Source organism: Mastomys coucha, unplaced genomic scaffold, assembly GCF_008632895.1.
Source record: "Mastomys coucha isolate ucsf_1 unplaced genomic scaffold, UCSF_Mcou_1 pScaffold19, whole genome shotgun sequence".
Taxonomy (NCBI): Eukaryota; Metazoa; Chordata; class Mammalia; order Rodentia; family Muridae; genus Mastomys; species Mastomys coucha.
In genome coordinates, this window is record NW_022196901.1 from 15840729 (window position 1) to 15856328 (window position 15600).

At 42.7% G+C, this 15600-nt stretch overlaps 1 protein-coding gene across 2 annotated transcripts in view; it reads left to right on the plus strand.

Moving 5' to 3' along the window:
- Gsap (gamma-secretase activating protein) overlaps positions 1 to 15600 on the plus strand; it is a 94580-nt gene that overhangs the window by 6893 nt on the left and 72087 nt on the right. For both annotated transcript variants that reach the window (XM_031380075.1, XM_031380076.1), the window contains exons 2-5: positions 5167 to 5243; positions 6733 to 6789; positions 12215 to 12284; positions 12519 to 12572. In XM_031380075.1, coding sequence (XP_031235935.1) covers positions 5167 to 5243; positions 6733 to 6789; positions 12215 to 12284; positions 12519 to 12572 — 258 coding nt within the window. The remainder of the gene's footprint in view (positions 1 to 5166; positions 5244 to 6732; positions 6790 to 12214; positions 12285 to 12518; positions 12573 to 15600) is intronic.

Below are 15600 nucleotides of genomic sequence, written 5' to 3' on the forward strand. Positions count from 1 at the left end.
TTATGTCTTTCTTAAAGTCCTGTATCATCACCGTGAGAAGTGATTTTATATCTGAATCTTGCTTTTCTGGTGTAATGGTGTATCCAGGACTTGATATGGTGGGAGAATTGGGTTCCGATGATGCCAAGTGACCTTGTTTTGTATTGTTTATTTTCTTAAGCTTGCCTTCCTGCCATCACCTGCCCTTGCTAAATCTGACTAGAGCCTGTCCTTCCTGTGATCTGGTTGTGTCAGAACTCCTCAGAGTCAAAGTGTCTCTGGGATCCTGTGATTCTGGGATCCTGTGATCCTGGGCTTGTCAGAGCACATGGGAGTGGGGCTTCCTCTGTGTGTTGTGGGACTGGCTGCAGAGCTTGATCCCAAGGTCTACTCAGCACATTACCCCAGACAGACTGGATGGAACCCGAGTCACAGGGCTGGCGGAGTTCCTGTGTGCCTGGTCCCGCTGGTCCCAGTTACTCCTGTTGTTGGGACAGATGTTGTTTCCTCCCCACTTCTGATCCTGGGCGTGTTAGAGTCCTTAGGAGTGGAGCTTCGGACTTCCTCTGTGTGTTGTGGGACACAGAAGGAACCTGAACCACTGGGCTGGTGGAGTTCTTGTGTGCCTGGTCCCAGTTACTCCCTCTATTCGGACAGATGTTGTGTCCTCCTTACCTCTGATCCTGGTTGTCTTAGAGCAGTCCTCCTCACCTCTGATCCGTGTTAGAGCATCTGGGAGTGGAGCCAATATGTTTTGTTTTGTTTTATTTTTTGTTTTTTTCAAGACAGGGTTTCTCTGTGTAACCCTGATTGTCCTGGATCTCACTCTGTAGACCAGGCTGGCCTCGAACTCTGCCTCTGCCTCCCAACCCTTTAATCCCAGCACTTGGGAGGCAGAGGCAGGCCTGTTTCGAGGCCAGCCTGGTCTACAGAGTGAGTTCCAGGACAGCCAGGGATACACAGAGAAACCCTGTCTCAAAAACAAAAACAAAAACAAAAACAAAAATTAGAGAAATATGTATTTTTTTAAAAAAAGAATATTTTGGTTCTGGTGTGGAGCATCATTATTCCCCGTACTTCCTTAAAAGGCTCCTTTCATGCTTCTGACACAGGCAGAGCTGGGTATCCATGTAGTATATATGTATATCTGTGTGTCTGTATGTGTGTATGTACACATATACACACATACATGGTAATTGTAGTCTGTATTTGATGAAGAACTTTTAGTGATCTAAAAATAAATGTTTTGCCAAGAATTTTTTATCAAGACTTCTTGTAAAGGAATTTCTTATCTTAGCTGAAACCTTTTAAAGTATACTTTTGTGAAAGCCTGTCCCAACATCCTTATAAGTATACTCTTGAAAGAAAACAAATATTTCTCAAAATATTGACACACTGCATTCTAGAAGCATTGCATCATTTCAGGATGGAAATGAGCTTGCTGGACATGTCTTCAGCAGTTACAGAATCCCCTAAAAGCGTAGTTATCCATCTTCCCATCATGCCTCATACAGGGCACTACCTCTCTATTCTCTTTGTCATTTTCTGGGTTTGAGTGAGTCTGCACTATTTGTTTGCTTTGTGGTATTGGTCCAGGGTCTTCACCTCACTGTCCTCAGCTGCTCTTTATGTGCAATAGGCCTATAATACCTGAGCCAAGGCGTGTGTGAGGTGGGAATGAGAACACATTGTAAAGAGCTAGTCAGCTGACAGAGTTTTGTTCTGCTGTAAGAGCAAATGATTATTCATATATTTAAAAATTTGTGTGAGGCCAGAGAGTGGTAGCACACACCTTTAATCCCAGCACTTGGGAGGCAGAGGCAGGTGGATTTCTGAGTTTGAGGCCAGCCTGGTCTACAGAGTGAGTTCCAGGACAGCCAAGGCTACACAGAAACCCTGTCTCGAAAAATGAAAAACAAAATAAAAAGTTTGTGTGAAGTGATTTCAACAGCTCAACAGTCGTATGTAGCTGTGTTTAGAAACCACGTCTGCATCCTTACTGAGACAGGCAGGAAGACCTGCCTCCAGACAACGGCCAAGCCTCCGCGAGACCTGCGCTTCCTCTGGAGGCTCCTGCTCCTGTTCCAGCTCTGGTGTCAGTTCTCCCACTATCCTCGATTTTATTCTGCTTTTTTCCTTTTGAATTAGAAATACAAACAGAACGTGCTATTGTAGGCTGTTGTGCATGTTTCATCTAAACACTTGAATTTCCCATAGTATAGTACTATTTTAATGTTGGGATACTCTAGTCATGTGTGAGCAACTAAGCTTAGACAATTTAGTTGTGGACAGCTTTTGAGGAAGCTGAAAAAAAAAATCAGTTACTCCTCAATGCTACTCAATGCTAATTAATGGTAATCACCGGTGTGCTACACACCAGTGTTTGTTTAAGTCCTTTAACTGTTGATTCATGACTGCCCTAAGAATTCTAGGTGAAGACAGGAAATTGATTTTTAAGTTTTTGTATAAAGGGTCTTTATGTCCTGCTCTAGAAGATGAATTTTCTATGGAAAAGTACATAAGTCATAAGGACACACAGTTCAGTTAGTTTCCCTAGAGTGAAGTCCATAGAGCCAGCATTCAGAGCAGGAAAGAGCAGACTAGCACCACTTGGTCCTCTATATTCTGAGGCAATCATTCATTTAGCTTCAGAGACTGACTTTGCCAGTTTCAGAAACACATCAATCAAGTAATGCAGTTGGTTGTTAGTGGTTATGGGGGATTTATTTTTATATTTATTTACTTATTTACTTATTTACTTATTTGGTAGGCCCATTCTTTCTATGTAGTTCTGATTTGTGTTAGAGCTTGCTCTGTAGACCTGGCTGGTCTCTTACCCACAGAGACCTGAATTCTGAGTGCTGGGATAGGGGGCGGGGGTGGGGCATACTGAATTGCCTGCATGTTTCTATGGTTATTTCTTTCTCATTGTTACAGGGTATTCCATTGTTTAGATATAGCTTGGTCTATTCTTGGTAGGCATTTTGCAGGATTCAGAACCACTGTGAACTGTAAAGAGAATCTCTTATAAACATCACCTGTCCATAAAAAGCTGACGGCCGATGAGCTGAGGCAGGAAACAGGAGGTGAGACACTGGCAGGAAGAGAGAAGATTCTGGGAAATAGTAAGAGATGAAAGAGAGATAGGAAAGCCAAGAAATGAGATGGGAGATAGACCAAGGAGACAGACATAAACCACCAGCAGTGAGATGCTGAGGAAGAAACAGGCTGGGACTGAAGGAGAGGTAACTAACCACATGGTTAGAATAGTTTAAATAAGTTATGAGCTAGTCAGGGAATGAGCCGGAGCTTAGGACCTGGGCATTTAATAGTAACTAATTAGTCTCAGAGTTGTCGTTCCAGGAGCAGGACTGGGAAGGAAAAACAGATATAAGTTTTTAACAGTGAACCACAGTAGCTCAGCTCTGCCTTTTGCTGAACATCTGTATAGATTGCTGTTGGGAGATAGGTCCCTGTGAAGCTGCTGCGTTGCCTGTGTTCAGCTTCAGTAGATATGACCAGGCACTTGTTCAACTTATTCTTAGTAAGAGTGAATGAGAGCTTAAACTGCATCACATTCTTAGGTCCCACTGAAGCATAATGCTGAACATACATGCTACAACATCTGGTCTAACTGATTAAAGAACAGGAGAAGGGCGTGTAACTGACAGGTTAATAACTGCGAGTGAACACATGAACTCTGGCCTGGAAGGGTAAAACAGTCAATCACAGGGAACAAAGGCTATCCTAGATGAGACCTGACAGGATCACACTGGGCGAGCTTGGACTACTAATCCAATTGAAAGTGGGTGTGTCGGATGCAGCAGGGGGTACGGTGGGGACGCTGTGGGGCAACCAAAGGGACATTCTGCTCACAAGTCTCATGCCTTAGACACAAGAGGATTAATAGTAAAAGGATAGAAAAAGTTACAGCATGCAAGCCATATTCAGAAGGATGTTCATGTGCTGTGTAAGTACCAAAGAAGGATTTAAAGAGAAAACAAAAGAAAGTTTTCGAATCATAAAGTCTACTTCCTGCTTGAAAACTTAGGAGTGCTTCTTCACCCTGGAATATGTATTTGGAAGGCCTCTTAGGAATGCGTGCTGCTAGCTGATGCTGCAGCCTCTATAGGCAGGGAATGACCATCAGGACTTGGGTGTCCTAGCTGGCCATCTTCACACACAGTTGCATGTGGCCATGCCTTCCTTCCAAGGCAGGCTCCTAACAGACTCCCCTGAGGCTCCCTTCCCTCCCTCATTCTAGCTCCCTCCTCTCTTTTTCCTCCTGGGTCCTTACTAAAGAGGCCTGTCTGTGCTCCACTTCAGTAGATACAACCATTATAGCCAGTCAGTGAGGTTCAGTGAAAGACTGTCTCAAAAAAGAAGACAGGCAGAAAGGAGGAGGAAAGGATTTCTGGGGTCCTCCACACAGTCTCTCACTGAACCTCGCTGACTGGCTATACTGGCTTGCCGGTAAGCTAGAGGATCCATCTGAATATACTCCTCCAGTATGAGGGTGTCTCATACTGGAGGATGTGTGTTGCCATGTCTGGCTTTTTATGTGGGTGCTGGGGCTCTGAATGCAGGTCTGCATGTTTGCATGGCCAGCCAACCCTTTGCCACTGGAGCCATCTCCTCCTTAAACGCTCTGCATTTAAAATCGTACTGATTTAATTTGCTACTCAAATACCTGGAATTCAGCTGAGTACCTGGCGGGGCTGAACCTAGCAGGAAACTCTAATAATTCTAAGTTGGTGTATCATTCACGATGTAGCCTCAGAATGCACTAAGAAAAGCTAGCATACAATTAAAATTATCGAGATACAACATATAGGAAAGTATAGAGCCTAGAGCTCAAGGATGCCTAGGCCAGCGAGCATCTCACGAGCATCTCACGAGCATCTCATGAGCATCTCACGAGCATCTCACGAGCATCTCACGAGCTTCCTGGCGCCTCAGACACCCTCCCTGGACACCCTGGCCTACTAGTCTATTCCTGTTCCTGAATGGTCATGAGTGTTTTGACCGCTAATGTGATTGCCTAAAGAAGTCTGCCTGCTTGCAAACTCTGTGCAACAGAAGCATCAACAACTTGGAGTTTTGCACTTGATTTCTTTCATGAATACTGTATTTGTTAGATATGTTAAAACCATTTTCTGAATATTAACATGACTTTATATATTTCAGGTGTTTTAGAAACAACTTATGGGAGTTTACGTGTACTCAACATTGAAAGAAATGGAAACATTATTTATACCTATAAGGTAAATCCATGTTGTCTTCATTGTCTTCTTATTGCAGTAAATATATACAACATATAGTTTATTGTTTTAACCATTTATAATAACTGTTTATAGAATTTTACAGAGTTTTTTTTTTTTTTGAGATTATATAGCTATGGCTAGCAGCTAGCCTAGAATTACCTTGTAAACCAGGCTGGCCTCAAACTCACAAAAATCGGCCTGCCTCAACTTCCCCAGTGTTACAGAATCTATATGCTCCATTATTGAAGGACAACAGACACTTGGTGGTACTTAGTCTTTAACGTCCTTGGTTTAGCAGAAGAGTGCCGATAGTCCACCTTATGAAATAATTTATCTTTTAAAAATAAGATAAAACTACATATCTGGAATTCCAAAACTTTGAATAGATGGATAATCTCATTGTCTAGTAAAAGAAAAAAGAAGAAAGCCAAGATACTTAACCCTAGTTAGTATGCTAAGCTTTTGTCATTGAGAAAGTGCTTGCTATGGTTACTTCCTACGTTCAGGTGTAAATATAACCACAGTTAACACTCTGAGTGTTTAACATTTTCACATGTTGGATGGCCTAAGGAAAATCTCATTTTCCTGATAGCTCTGCTAATAGAGAAACATCAAGGAGCAGTCTCAGCAGCAAGTTCTATATGTTTGTGTTACCATTTTTTGTTTCCCCACTGATCAAAAAAATCCTTAAGCTTCCGGGTGTGGCAGTGCACACCTTTTTATCCCAGCACTCGAAACAGAGGCATGTGGATCTCTGTGAGTTAGAGGCCAGCCTGTTCTACATAGTGAGTCCAGGACAGCCAGGGCTTGTCCTATTTCGAAAACCAACCAACCAGCCAACCAACCAAACAAATAAAAAATTTTAAGTTGTATTTAGGATTGATTCATTTAAAGATTCAGTTTTACTTATAGAATATGCCACATTTATTCTTTCAAGAACATGGTTGGAGGCTTCAGTGACTAGATGGATTAGGTGCTCCTTCTAGCTGTGTACAGCAGGTTTCTGTGGACCCCTCCCCTTAGCCTGGACCGCGGAAACAGTGCCAGACCCAGGACTGCGGATGCCACCTGTGGGGCGAATCCCTGACTGCCTTAGATCAAAGACTGCTGACAGCTATCTCACCTCTGTCTCAATTGCCTTTGAAGTTCCTTCCCTCCTGTCTCTTGTTTATGTTAGATGCTTTGACTATTGCTGGTTTCCGTTCTCCCTTTATGGTTTCAGGTTTTGCCTTACTATATAAACCCAGTTCTCCCAAGTAAAGACACACCTTGATAAAGCTTACTTGGTGTCCTTTCTCCTGTGTCTCTCCCACCCTCTTATTTCAACAGGTTCTCAATAACTCTCCAGTCCGAGAGCACCTACGGAGTGTGGGCCCGCTGGCTGGACCCCCACAGGCTTCCTCTGAGTGCCTATTGCTAAAATGGATAGAGTTATTGTAAGTTTGATTTTCTAAAAAATGACATTAATAAATATCTGGTTGATTTTTAGGACACTAAGGGAAATCCTGTTTTTGGATTATATGACTGCCAAACCAGACAGAATGAGGTAATTATAGATTTCTCAGCTGAGTGGTTTTTCTTTCTGCCTCTTCTGTTTTTTAAATATAAAACCTCAAATTTTTTCCAAAAATTTATATCCTTTCATTTCTTTTCTTCTCCTATTTCCTTAGCTTTTTAAAAATCCTTTTTACCTAGACAAAAAAGGAAGAGAATGACAACTACTGAACCAAATGACTCATACAGTCTCAGTCCTTTGACATTTAAAGTTGGCTGAGACTAATTTTGCAATGTTACGGGGAAAAATAAAAGTGGGAAGTCCACTGCCTTCCCCCAAGACTCGTGTGTGTTCCTAGATCAGTTTAATAATGCCCCCGGGTGCTGAGTTCTGACTCTGGCTAACTTTCATGTCATTGTTCTTGTTCCTTTTCAGTAACAATCCAGGCTTGGAGATATGCCTGCTTTTCTTAATAAACTACTCCCATTAGTTCCTGGTCAGCCTGGACATGTTTTATCCAATTGGGACACGAGGGTGGCAGGCATGTGTGAGAATTGAATCTCAGTGGTCCTGCCTGGAGCTTAAATATCCCACTTCCGTTCTAAGTTTCTTGCAGGCCACGCTCCTCTTGTGGCTTCCAGGGTGCAGGCCACGCTCCTCTTGTGGCTTCCAGGGTGCAGGCCACGCTCCTCTTGTGGCTTCCAGGGTGGTTAGCTCTCTTTCCCCATCGTCCCATTCTGCCCACAGCTGTTCATTCACTCATCTATTCATTTTCTGATTCAATAACCACACAAGTCAGTGTTCTCCTTGGGAGGATCCAGAGTTGAGTGGATGACCAAGGCCAATCCTGTCAAGATACAGTCTGTGGAAAGAGCAAATAAAGCTTTGGGTACTAGTGCAATCCTTTTCTTGGCCTCTATATGGTCTGAATTTTGAAAAGATGGCTCAGAAGCACCATTATATGAAACTTCAGCCTGGCTGGGTGGGGTTGGGGTGGGGCAGCAGGTGCCTTTTGTGGATACAAAAGGTGTCTTCCCTGGGGCTTGCTCATCTTCCCTGGGGCTGTAGGCAAGGAGTGAGGGGTGTTTTGTATTCTATTTGTTTCTTCCCTATAGCTTCTTTGGATTTTAAAACATGGAGGTTACTCAGGAAATAAATTGGTTAAGATGTAAATTAGTGGAGAATTTAATCAGTTTTGATGTAATAAATAGACATACCTTTTTTTTTTTTTTTTTTTTTTTTTTTTTTTTTAACCCACGTTTCCCCTTGGCTTGTTTGCTGCTGCTATAATGGAGTATCTGAGACTTGATAATTTGTAGAGAACAGATATTTAGTTCTACATATTATAGTTCTGGATGTTGGGAATTTCAAGGTCAAGGGTCTCAGATTTGGTAAGGGTCTTCTCTTTCTGTCATCAAATGGCCCACAGAAGAAAGGGAAAAACAGGAGAACAGGAGGAGTCTAGGCTCACTTTTATGATACCACTCTCCCAGGAACTAGCCTACAAGGAGGGCAGAGCCCTGTGACCTGTTCCTGGGCCTTCTTCCAGGCACCGCTGTGTGGGGACTCTCTGTCTCCAGCCTATGAGCTTGGGAGACAGAGTCAGGCCATAGCAGTTGCTGAGAGCTCTTCCTCTTTACAACCCACATGATTCGCCCTCTGCTCCCCCCCCACCCCCCCACCCCTCCCCCGACTCCTGGCTCACTGGTTTGGTTGAGGAGATCAATTTGCATCTTAGGTCAACTGGACTTTATATTTTCTTTCAAGTTCTGTAGCTTTCCTTTGGAACTGTGCCACCAAGAGAACGACAATGCTTTATTTTGGTGCTAAGAGCTCCAGGGTGGGATAAAGGCTGCACGGATATAATGATTCCTCACCTTCCGAAGTGTTTCTGGTTTAAATATCTTTAAGTGGGCAAAACTGCCAAGTCCCATGTACCTTTAGCCCAATTGTCTCTAGTTGCCACACCTTGTATAACTGTAGCATGTTAGTAGAACCAGGACAGTGACACTGGAGGAACATGTAGTATGGTTCTGTGCCATTTCATCATATAGGAGAGATTTTGTCATTACCACTGCTGTCACATACACAGTGATAGATCTCTGCTGTCATCCCGGAGATCTGCTGGTGACCACTGACCAGTTCCAGTGAAACTCAGGACCCTTACTTTGTAAAGTCATCGACTTTCCTAAATTTACAGTTGTTTCTAATATTTTCCCTGTCTTTGAAAACAAAATATGTATATGTCCCTGTGTGAGCTTATGTGCATGCAGAAGCCCATGGAGGCCAGAAGAGGACATTGGATGCCCTGGAACTGGAGTTGTGAGCTACCACGTATGTGCTGGGAACTGAACCTACATCCTCCATAAGAGCAGTAAGCCCTCTTAGCTGCTGCCTCACCTCTCTAGCCAGCCCTCCCCCTTTGAAAAAGACTTTTATTTTAGTTTGGACCTTTTATTTTCTTGTGGACCTTGGGTTTGATCATCTAGCCATGGGTTAATGATAGGCAGGTGCTGTACCACTGAGCGTCAGCCTTGGCTTCTTGGCATTTTTTTCAAACCCGCATTTGATGACATGAGTCTGCCTTTGTTGTCGAATGTAGTTTAGAAAATATGAATGAGGAAATCCTTTTCGTCCCATGTCATTCCTCTTTCTGTTGTTTCCTCTTCCTCCATGTTGTCCTGTCCTGCTTAGTTTTAGTTCCAGTATTTTACAGTTGGTGTGCAGGTCACACATTCTCAATTTTCTTTTCCTGCACATTTCTTTCATTGATTAATTTTCGAAGGATGATTTTATTGAGTCAAGAATTCAGGATAACAGGCCTTATCTTTAGGGTCTTGAAAAAAAGCTTTCCTTTCTCTCTCCTTTCTTCCCTCTCTTCTCTTCCCTCTGTCCCTCTCTCCATCCCTCCCTCCCCTCTTCATAGCTTCTCATGGGAAACCTGTTTTTTAATACATTTTCTTCTTGTACTGAAGGTATCATTTCCCCCCAAACACTTTTGAAATAGAAGTTTTTTAATTTCTCTTTGCTCTTCGTTTTCTGCAAATTTACTTGTATATGCCTGTATGGATTTGTTTGGGTTTTCATTCAGCTTCTTAAATCTTTTGCTCAATTTGGGGCAATTCACAAAACAGCTGCTGTGTCTTTAAGTCCCACTCTTCTATTCTTTGGACACTAATTGCATCAGAGTAGTTAACACAGACCTTTTTGATAGCCCTGAGTTTGAGCTTCAGCTCCTTTCCCTCCATCCCAGATTATTTACTTTGTGTTGTTCAGATGAGGTATTTCTTTTTCCTCCAAGTTCAGAGACTTTTTTTTTTATATCATGTTGCTAACATTTGAGATTTAAATAGTTGATTATTGCAATTTTTAGTGCAAAATTTCTATGCATTTTTCTTTATACATTTCATTCTTAAAATTTCTATTTATTTTTCATTCAATCACATTGTAAAGTTATTTGTGATGCTTTGTATATGCTTGTCCCAGGGAGCAGGGCTATTAGGAGGTGTGGCCTTATTGGAGTAGGTATGTCATTGTGGGTGTGGGCTTTAAGACCCTTTTCTAGCTTCCTGGAAAGGGAGTATTCTGCTAGCAGCCTTTAGATGAAGATGTAGAACTCTCAGCTCCTCCTGCACCATGCCTGCCTGGATGCTGTCATGTTCCTGCCTTGATGATAATGGACTGAACCTCTGAATCTGTAAGCTAGGCAAATTAAATATTGTCCTTATGAGAACTGTTTTGGTCATGGTGTCTGTTCACAGCAGTAAAACCCTAGCTAGCACATATTGAAGGGGTTTTTGTTTTGTTTTGCTTTTGTGTTTTTAAAGCACAGCTGCTTTAAAATCTTTGCCACAGTATCTTGTATTTGCCACCCTAGTGCTTAATGCCTGTTTTTCTCTCACTTGAGCTGGTTTTCCTGGTCCCTGGCATGACTCATCGTTTGAGTATCTCCCAAGAGACTCTAAATGTTATTTAGTTTTCTGTTTTAGTGTTTCCTCTGATACAAAACTCATTGAGGAATAGAGGGCACGGCCTCCCTCCCACTAAGATAGAGGAACTCAAGCCCTCCACCTGCCTTCCTTTGATGAGACTCCGTTGAGGGGGCACCTTGTGTTGAGAGGGCACCTTGTGTTGAGGGGGCACCTTGTTAGTCTCAGGTGGAGACACACTTAGCAGCTTCCTACTAGGTTTCCACCAACCCCAGGGTAAGGACTCCGGGACTGATGGTAGGTGTTGGGAAGGTGATAGCAGAAGTCTTGGCTTCTCTGATGATGCTCCATTAAGGAAGAGATGGGTCTCCTCAGTGCTGGGCAAGGATGAGTGCTCACGATTCCTTTATAGCTGTCTATGTATTGAGAGGAGCTAAATTCCTTCCAGGTGGGGATGAAAGTCTTGATTTCTACTTTCTATTTTTTTCTATTTTTCTATTTTTTTTTCTTTTCTGATTCTGTTCTGGCAAGAGTGAACAGAGTGGCTGGGGTATCTGGATGAGGTAGGACCCTGGAGCCTTCGTGGGTAAAGGGAGAAGGGGGCTGCCTTTTCCTAGACTGTTTGGCTAGACGGCAGCTAGCAGTCATCATCTGTCTTTCCGGATTTCTTGTTCCTTTGGCTCGGGGGATGGGGTGTGTGTTTCTGTCTATTCCTGGTGTCATTTCTGTTATGGTCTCTTCTTTAGTTTCAAGTCTAGAGTGTGTTATGCAAAAAGGTCATCACTGCTTCATGTCTCAGGACTTGTAGTTCTCAGAGAGTCTGCATTCCCCTCACTCCCTGGAGTGCTATGGATAAAGCCCATGGCTTTGTGCTTGTGGTAGAACCATACATCCAACTTGTGCTTTCTTCACTCAACTTCCCAGGCTTCTTAGTTTCATTTTGTGTACCACCTTCAGGGATTTTAGCTTTACTGAGTGGGAGGAATAGTGAGAAGTAAGTCTGTGTGCAATCTGATTAAAGCCTTCCTCGTCTCAGTACTTTAACGCTAACATTTGAGGCTCACTATGACAGCATACACTGTACTAAGAGCTTCCCGAGTATTGTCTCTCCTGACCCCCATGATAACCCCGTGAGATACTTCACTTACTTTGGCCACACCACTTTAGCAGTTCTTGGTCCTCATAGTAACACAAGACATTTATTGTAGTCCTAGGTTCATTATGATGAAATTAGGAAATTGAGTAATTTGTCCAAAGTCACATAGTTGGAAAATGATGGTCAGGATTGGACCATGGGTCTAGCCTGGCTTCAAAGTTCATGTCTTTCACTATGCTGCTTGCCTGTCTCATAGCTAAGTTTTAGTGCCAAACACGGCATAAAATATTAAACATTTTCCTTGAGAAATAACCCAGAATATCACCATAGGCTGAAGTCTCTCTAGGAAATGTTATACTAAACCATATTTGATTTAAAGTTTAACGGGAATGTATCTTCATGCAATTACTGTTTGCTGTAAGCTCCCCCCGTGTTTTGGTTGTTTTAATAGCACCTGTACACCTTTGAGAAGGACATGCAAGCTGTCGGTTGCTCAGTCAACAGTGAGAGAACAGTGCTTGGTGAGTTGAGATCTCATTGCTGTATTTTAAAGACTACATCTTTTAAGGTTAAGCTTTTGGATTTTGCAATATTTGATTCTAGCAATTTCCTAGAAATTCATGTTGAAATTGAGAATCTATAGGACATGCCTTGCATTCACTCGCAACTCTCATTTATTCCAGATGTAAAATGGTAAACTTGAATAGGCTACCATGTGGATCCATTGCTAATTCAGCTGTTTTCTTTGCCCTTAGCTGCAAGTCTCATTCAGTACACAAAAGAAGGAGTAAGGAGTGAGCTTCAGCCAGGTAATGGACCTATCCTCCCTTTGTACACACTGATAGGTAAAGTCTGTTGGGCTGAGCTGAGTCCAAGCTTCTTTAGAAATGCCTTTATTTTAGAATAAAAAGGCAGTGGCTACTTAAGCACAAACAAGGTTTTAAATTTTGTTTCTCAGGTAGGCAGAAGAACAAGAAATGTAATATAATGGTAATTGTAGAAATAATGAGATGCTAATTAGCACCTGAAGATTAAGTGAATACTGGAAATATGTTTGACTTCTGTGGCCAGAAGCTAATGTCATAGTAGGAAAGCTACTTAAAAAATATCTGGTGAAATATTGATTAATTTTGTCGGGCAGTGGTGGCAAATGCCTTTAATCCCAGCACTTGGGAGGCATAGGCAGGTGGATTTCTGTGTTTGAGGCCAGCCTGGTCTACAGAGTGAGTTCCAGGACAGCCAGGGCTACACAGAGAAACCCTGTTTTGAAAAAAAAATATATTGATTAATCTCTAATGCTTTGTGGATATCTCATAAATATAAAATAAAGTACATATCTGTTCAACTGCCAAAACATTTTATAGTTTATTAGCCTTGTGGGGTGAAACCTTTTACTTTTTAAATTTCAAAAGGAATTCTATGTTGTTCATCCATAACCCAACAGTATTGGCTACTGCTGTAGTCAGGCACTCTGTGTGGTGGAGGAGATACAATGTCTGCAAAAGGTGAGGTGCCTCTCTTCATGGCACCTCTAATCTAGCACCAGACTTCAAGTATTCACAGCCACCAGAGGCCATAGAAATACGTAGATCCATTGTAAGAAAAATGAAGTGCCAGGCTTGGGGCATAGCTCAACCCATCAAGTGTTTGCTGTGCAAGCATGGGAACCTGAGTTTAATCTAAAAACCAGCGTAGAAACACCCAGGTACACACTTGTAATATTAGTGCTCTGGAGGAGGACATAGACCATACCTGGGGCTCACTGGCCAGCCAGCTTAGCCTACTCGGCCATTCCCAGGCTGAACACAGCTATGAGGACTAGCAATGGGTATAGGACCTGTGGGAGACATCAAAGGATGAGCCACGACTTAGCTTTAGATTTCTGTTGCTGTCAAAGGGCAGTTGCTTCAAAAGCTGGATCCAGCTCTACAATTTGTTGAGGACTCTGGACTTTTATGTAAAAGTCTAACTTACAAACATGAGCTCAACTAGTCTTTGACTCCGCTCCAGCAATGATAACCATCTGTGTGGGCCAGAGGCAACTCTAGTCCAGAGGGTCTGATTTTGGCCCCTTACTGCTGTGTTCCCAGGTGCTTTCCCTCGGCTCTGTTTACTTGGCACTTAGACTCCTTCTTTTGTTAGCATAGTTCCTATTTGGATGTATTCTGTGGTTGCATGTGATGGGAAAACCCTTTGTACATACTTTCCACTTGCGTGTCATGAGGCTGTCTTGGGCTCACATCTCCCTACATCTTCCAGAGGCAGGAGACTTGGAGCAGAGGTTGGGAAGAGCTTTTGTGAGATACTGGCAGGCTAGATATTTTCTCTGAAGTCTCATTGCTTATTCACACTTTCATCTGGCCGTGATATACTGAGAACTGTGGTCGCCTGTCCCCTGTCCCTGCTGGCCACCTCCTATTTCCTTAGTTTCTCTAATGCTCTTAGCATTTGAGACAATGGTCACCTCCAGGGATGGAACTGGACTGGATTATGTGGGATGTGATCTAGAATACTAGTATGCTGACCCCCAAACAAGGGTTTGAACAAAATAAGCTGCGGGGCTGATCTGCCGTCCCCATTTGACCTGGGAAGGCAGATTCCCACTCTAGGTGTGCAGTTGCCGAGGCCGTGGGCTGTGTGCCGTCTACTGCTTCTCCTTCCTTCTTACCTCTAGTCTGAGAAAAATTCTTTTGTTTTTTTAAAGATTTATTTATTATTATATGTAAGTACACTGTAGCTGTCTTCAGACACACCAGAAGAGGGCGTCAGATCTCATTACAGATGGTTGTGAGCCACCATGTGGTTGCTGGGATTTGAACTGAGGACCTTCGGAAGAGCAGTCCGTGCTCTCAACCACTGAGCCATGTCACCAGCCCAAAAAATTCTTTTATGTTGGTTAAAGTCAGAGCAACTGACATTTTTACTTGCTATTTATCATTTGTGTCTCAACTGACAATAGTCAATTGTGTTATAAAGTACAGTTCCAGACCAATTTCTAAGTTACAATTAAATTACATTAAATTCTACTCAGATATGCTTGCTCAGTCTTGGATTTGGGTGAGATTACTTGCTCTATCTTTAAAAACATTAGCCTGAATATTATTAGTTACCATGCTTACCAAGTAGCTTGTATGCCAAATCCCCTTTTATCTCTACCACCACGTAACAACTAGGCATAACTCCAGAGTGTTTCTCCTCAGCTTCTCTATCAACTTCTTGCTTTTGGCTCAGGATCATTGGGAGAATCTGTTTTCTACATTATAGCCTGGGAGTACAAATGGAAATCATGATCACTAGGGCGGACCACAGTTAGTGGGAATCAGGGAGCTGACGGAAATTGTTCCTCACTTCCAGTTTGAAGGAATGCGGCTCACACACTCTCATGTAGTCCTGACCCCCTCATTCACACGCACTCGAGCGCGCACACACACATACACACAGACACAGACACAGACACACACACACACACACACATACACATACACACAGACACACACACACACACACACACACACACACACACATACACACACACACACACAGAGTGAGACCGCTAGTGTGAGATTTCTCTGCCTTTGGCCCTGTCCCCATTCCCTCAGGCAAACATCTCCTGGCCAGAGTGGACCTGTTCCCTGCTAACTTCTGGCCTTAGTCTGAGTTTCTTTGGAAGCAACATCTATCTAAAAAAATTGAGTGTTATTAGTGTATTTGGGTCATGGAAACACTGCTGAGGCATGATTTAAACCTGAAAGAAGGGGTTTTTTAACTTTTTTAAAAATTTTATTAGATATTTTCTTTATTTACATGTCATATGATATCTCCTTTCCCAGTTTCCCC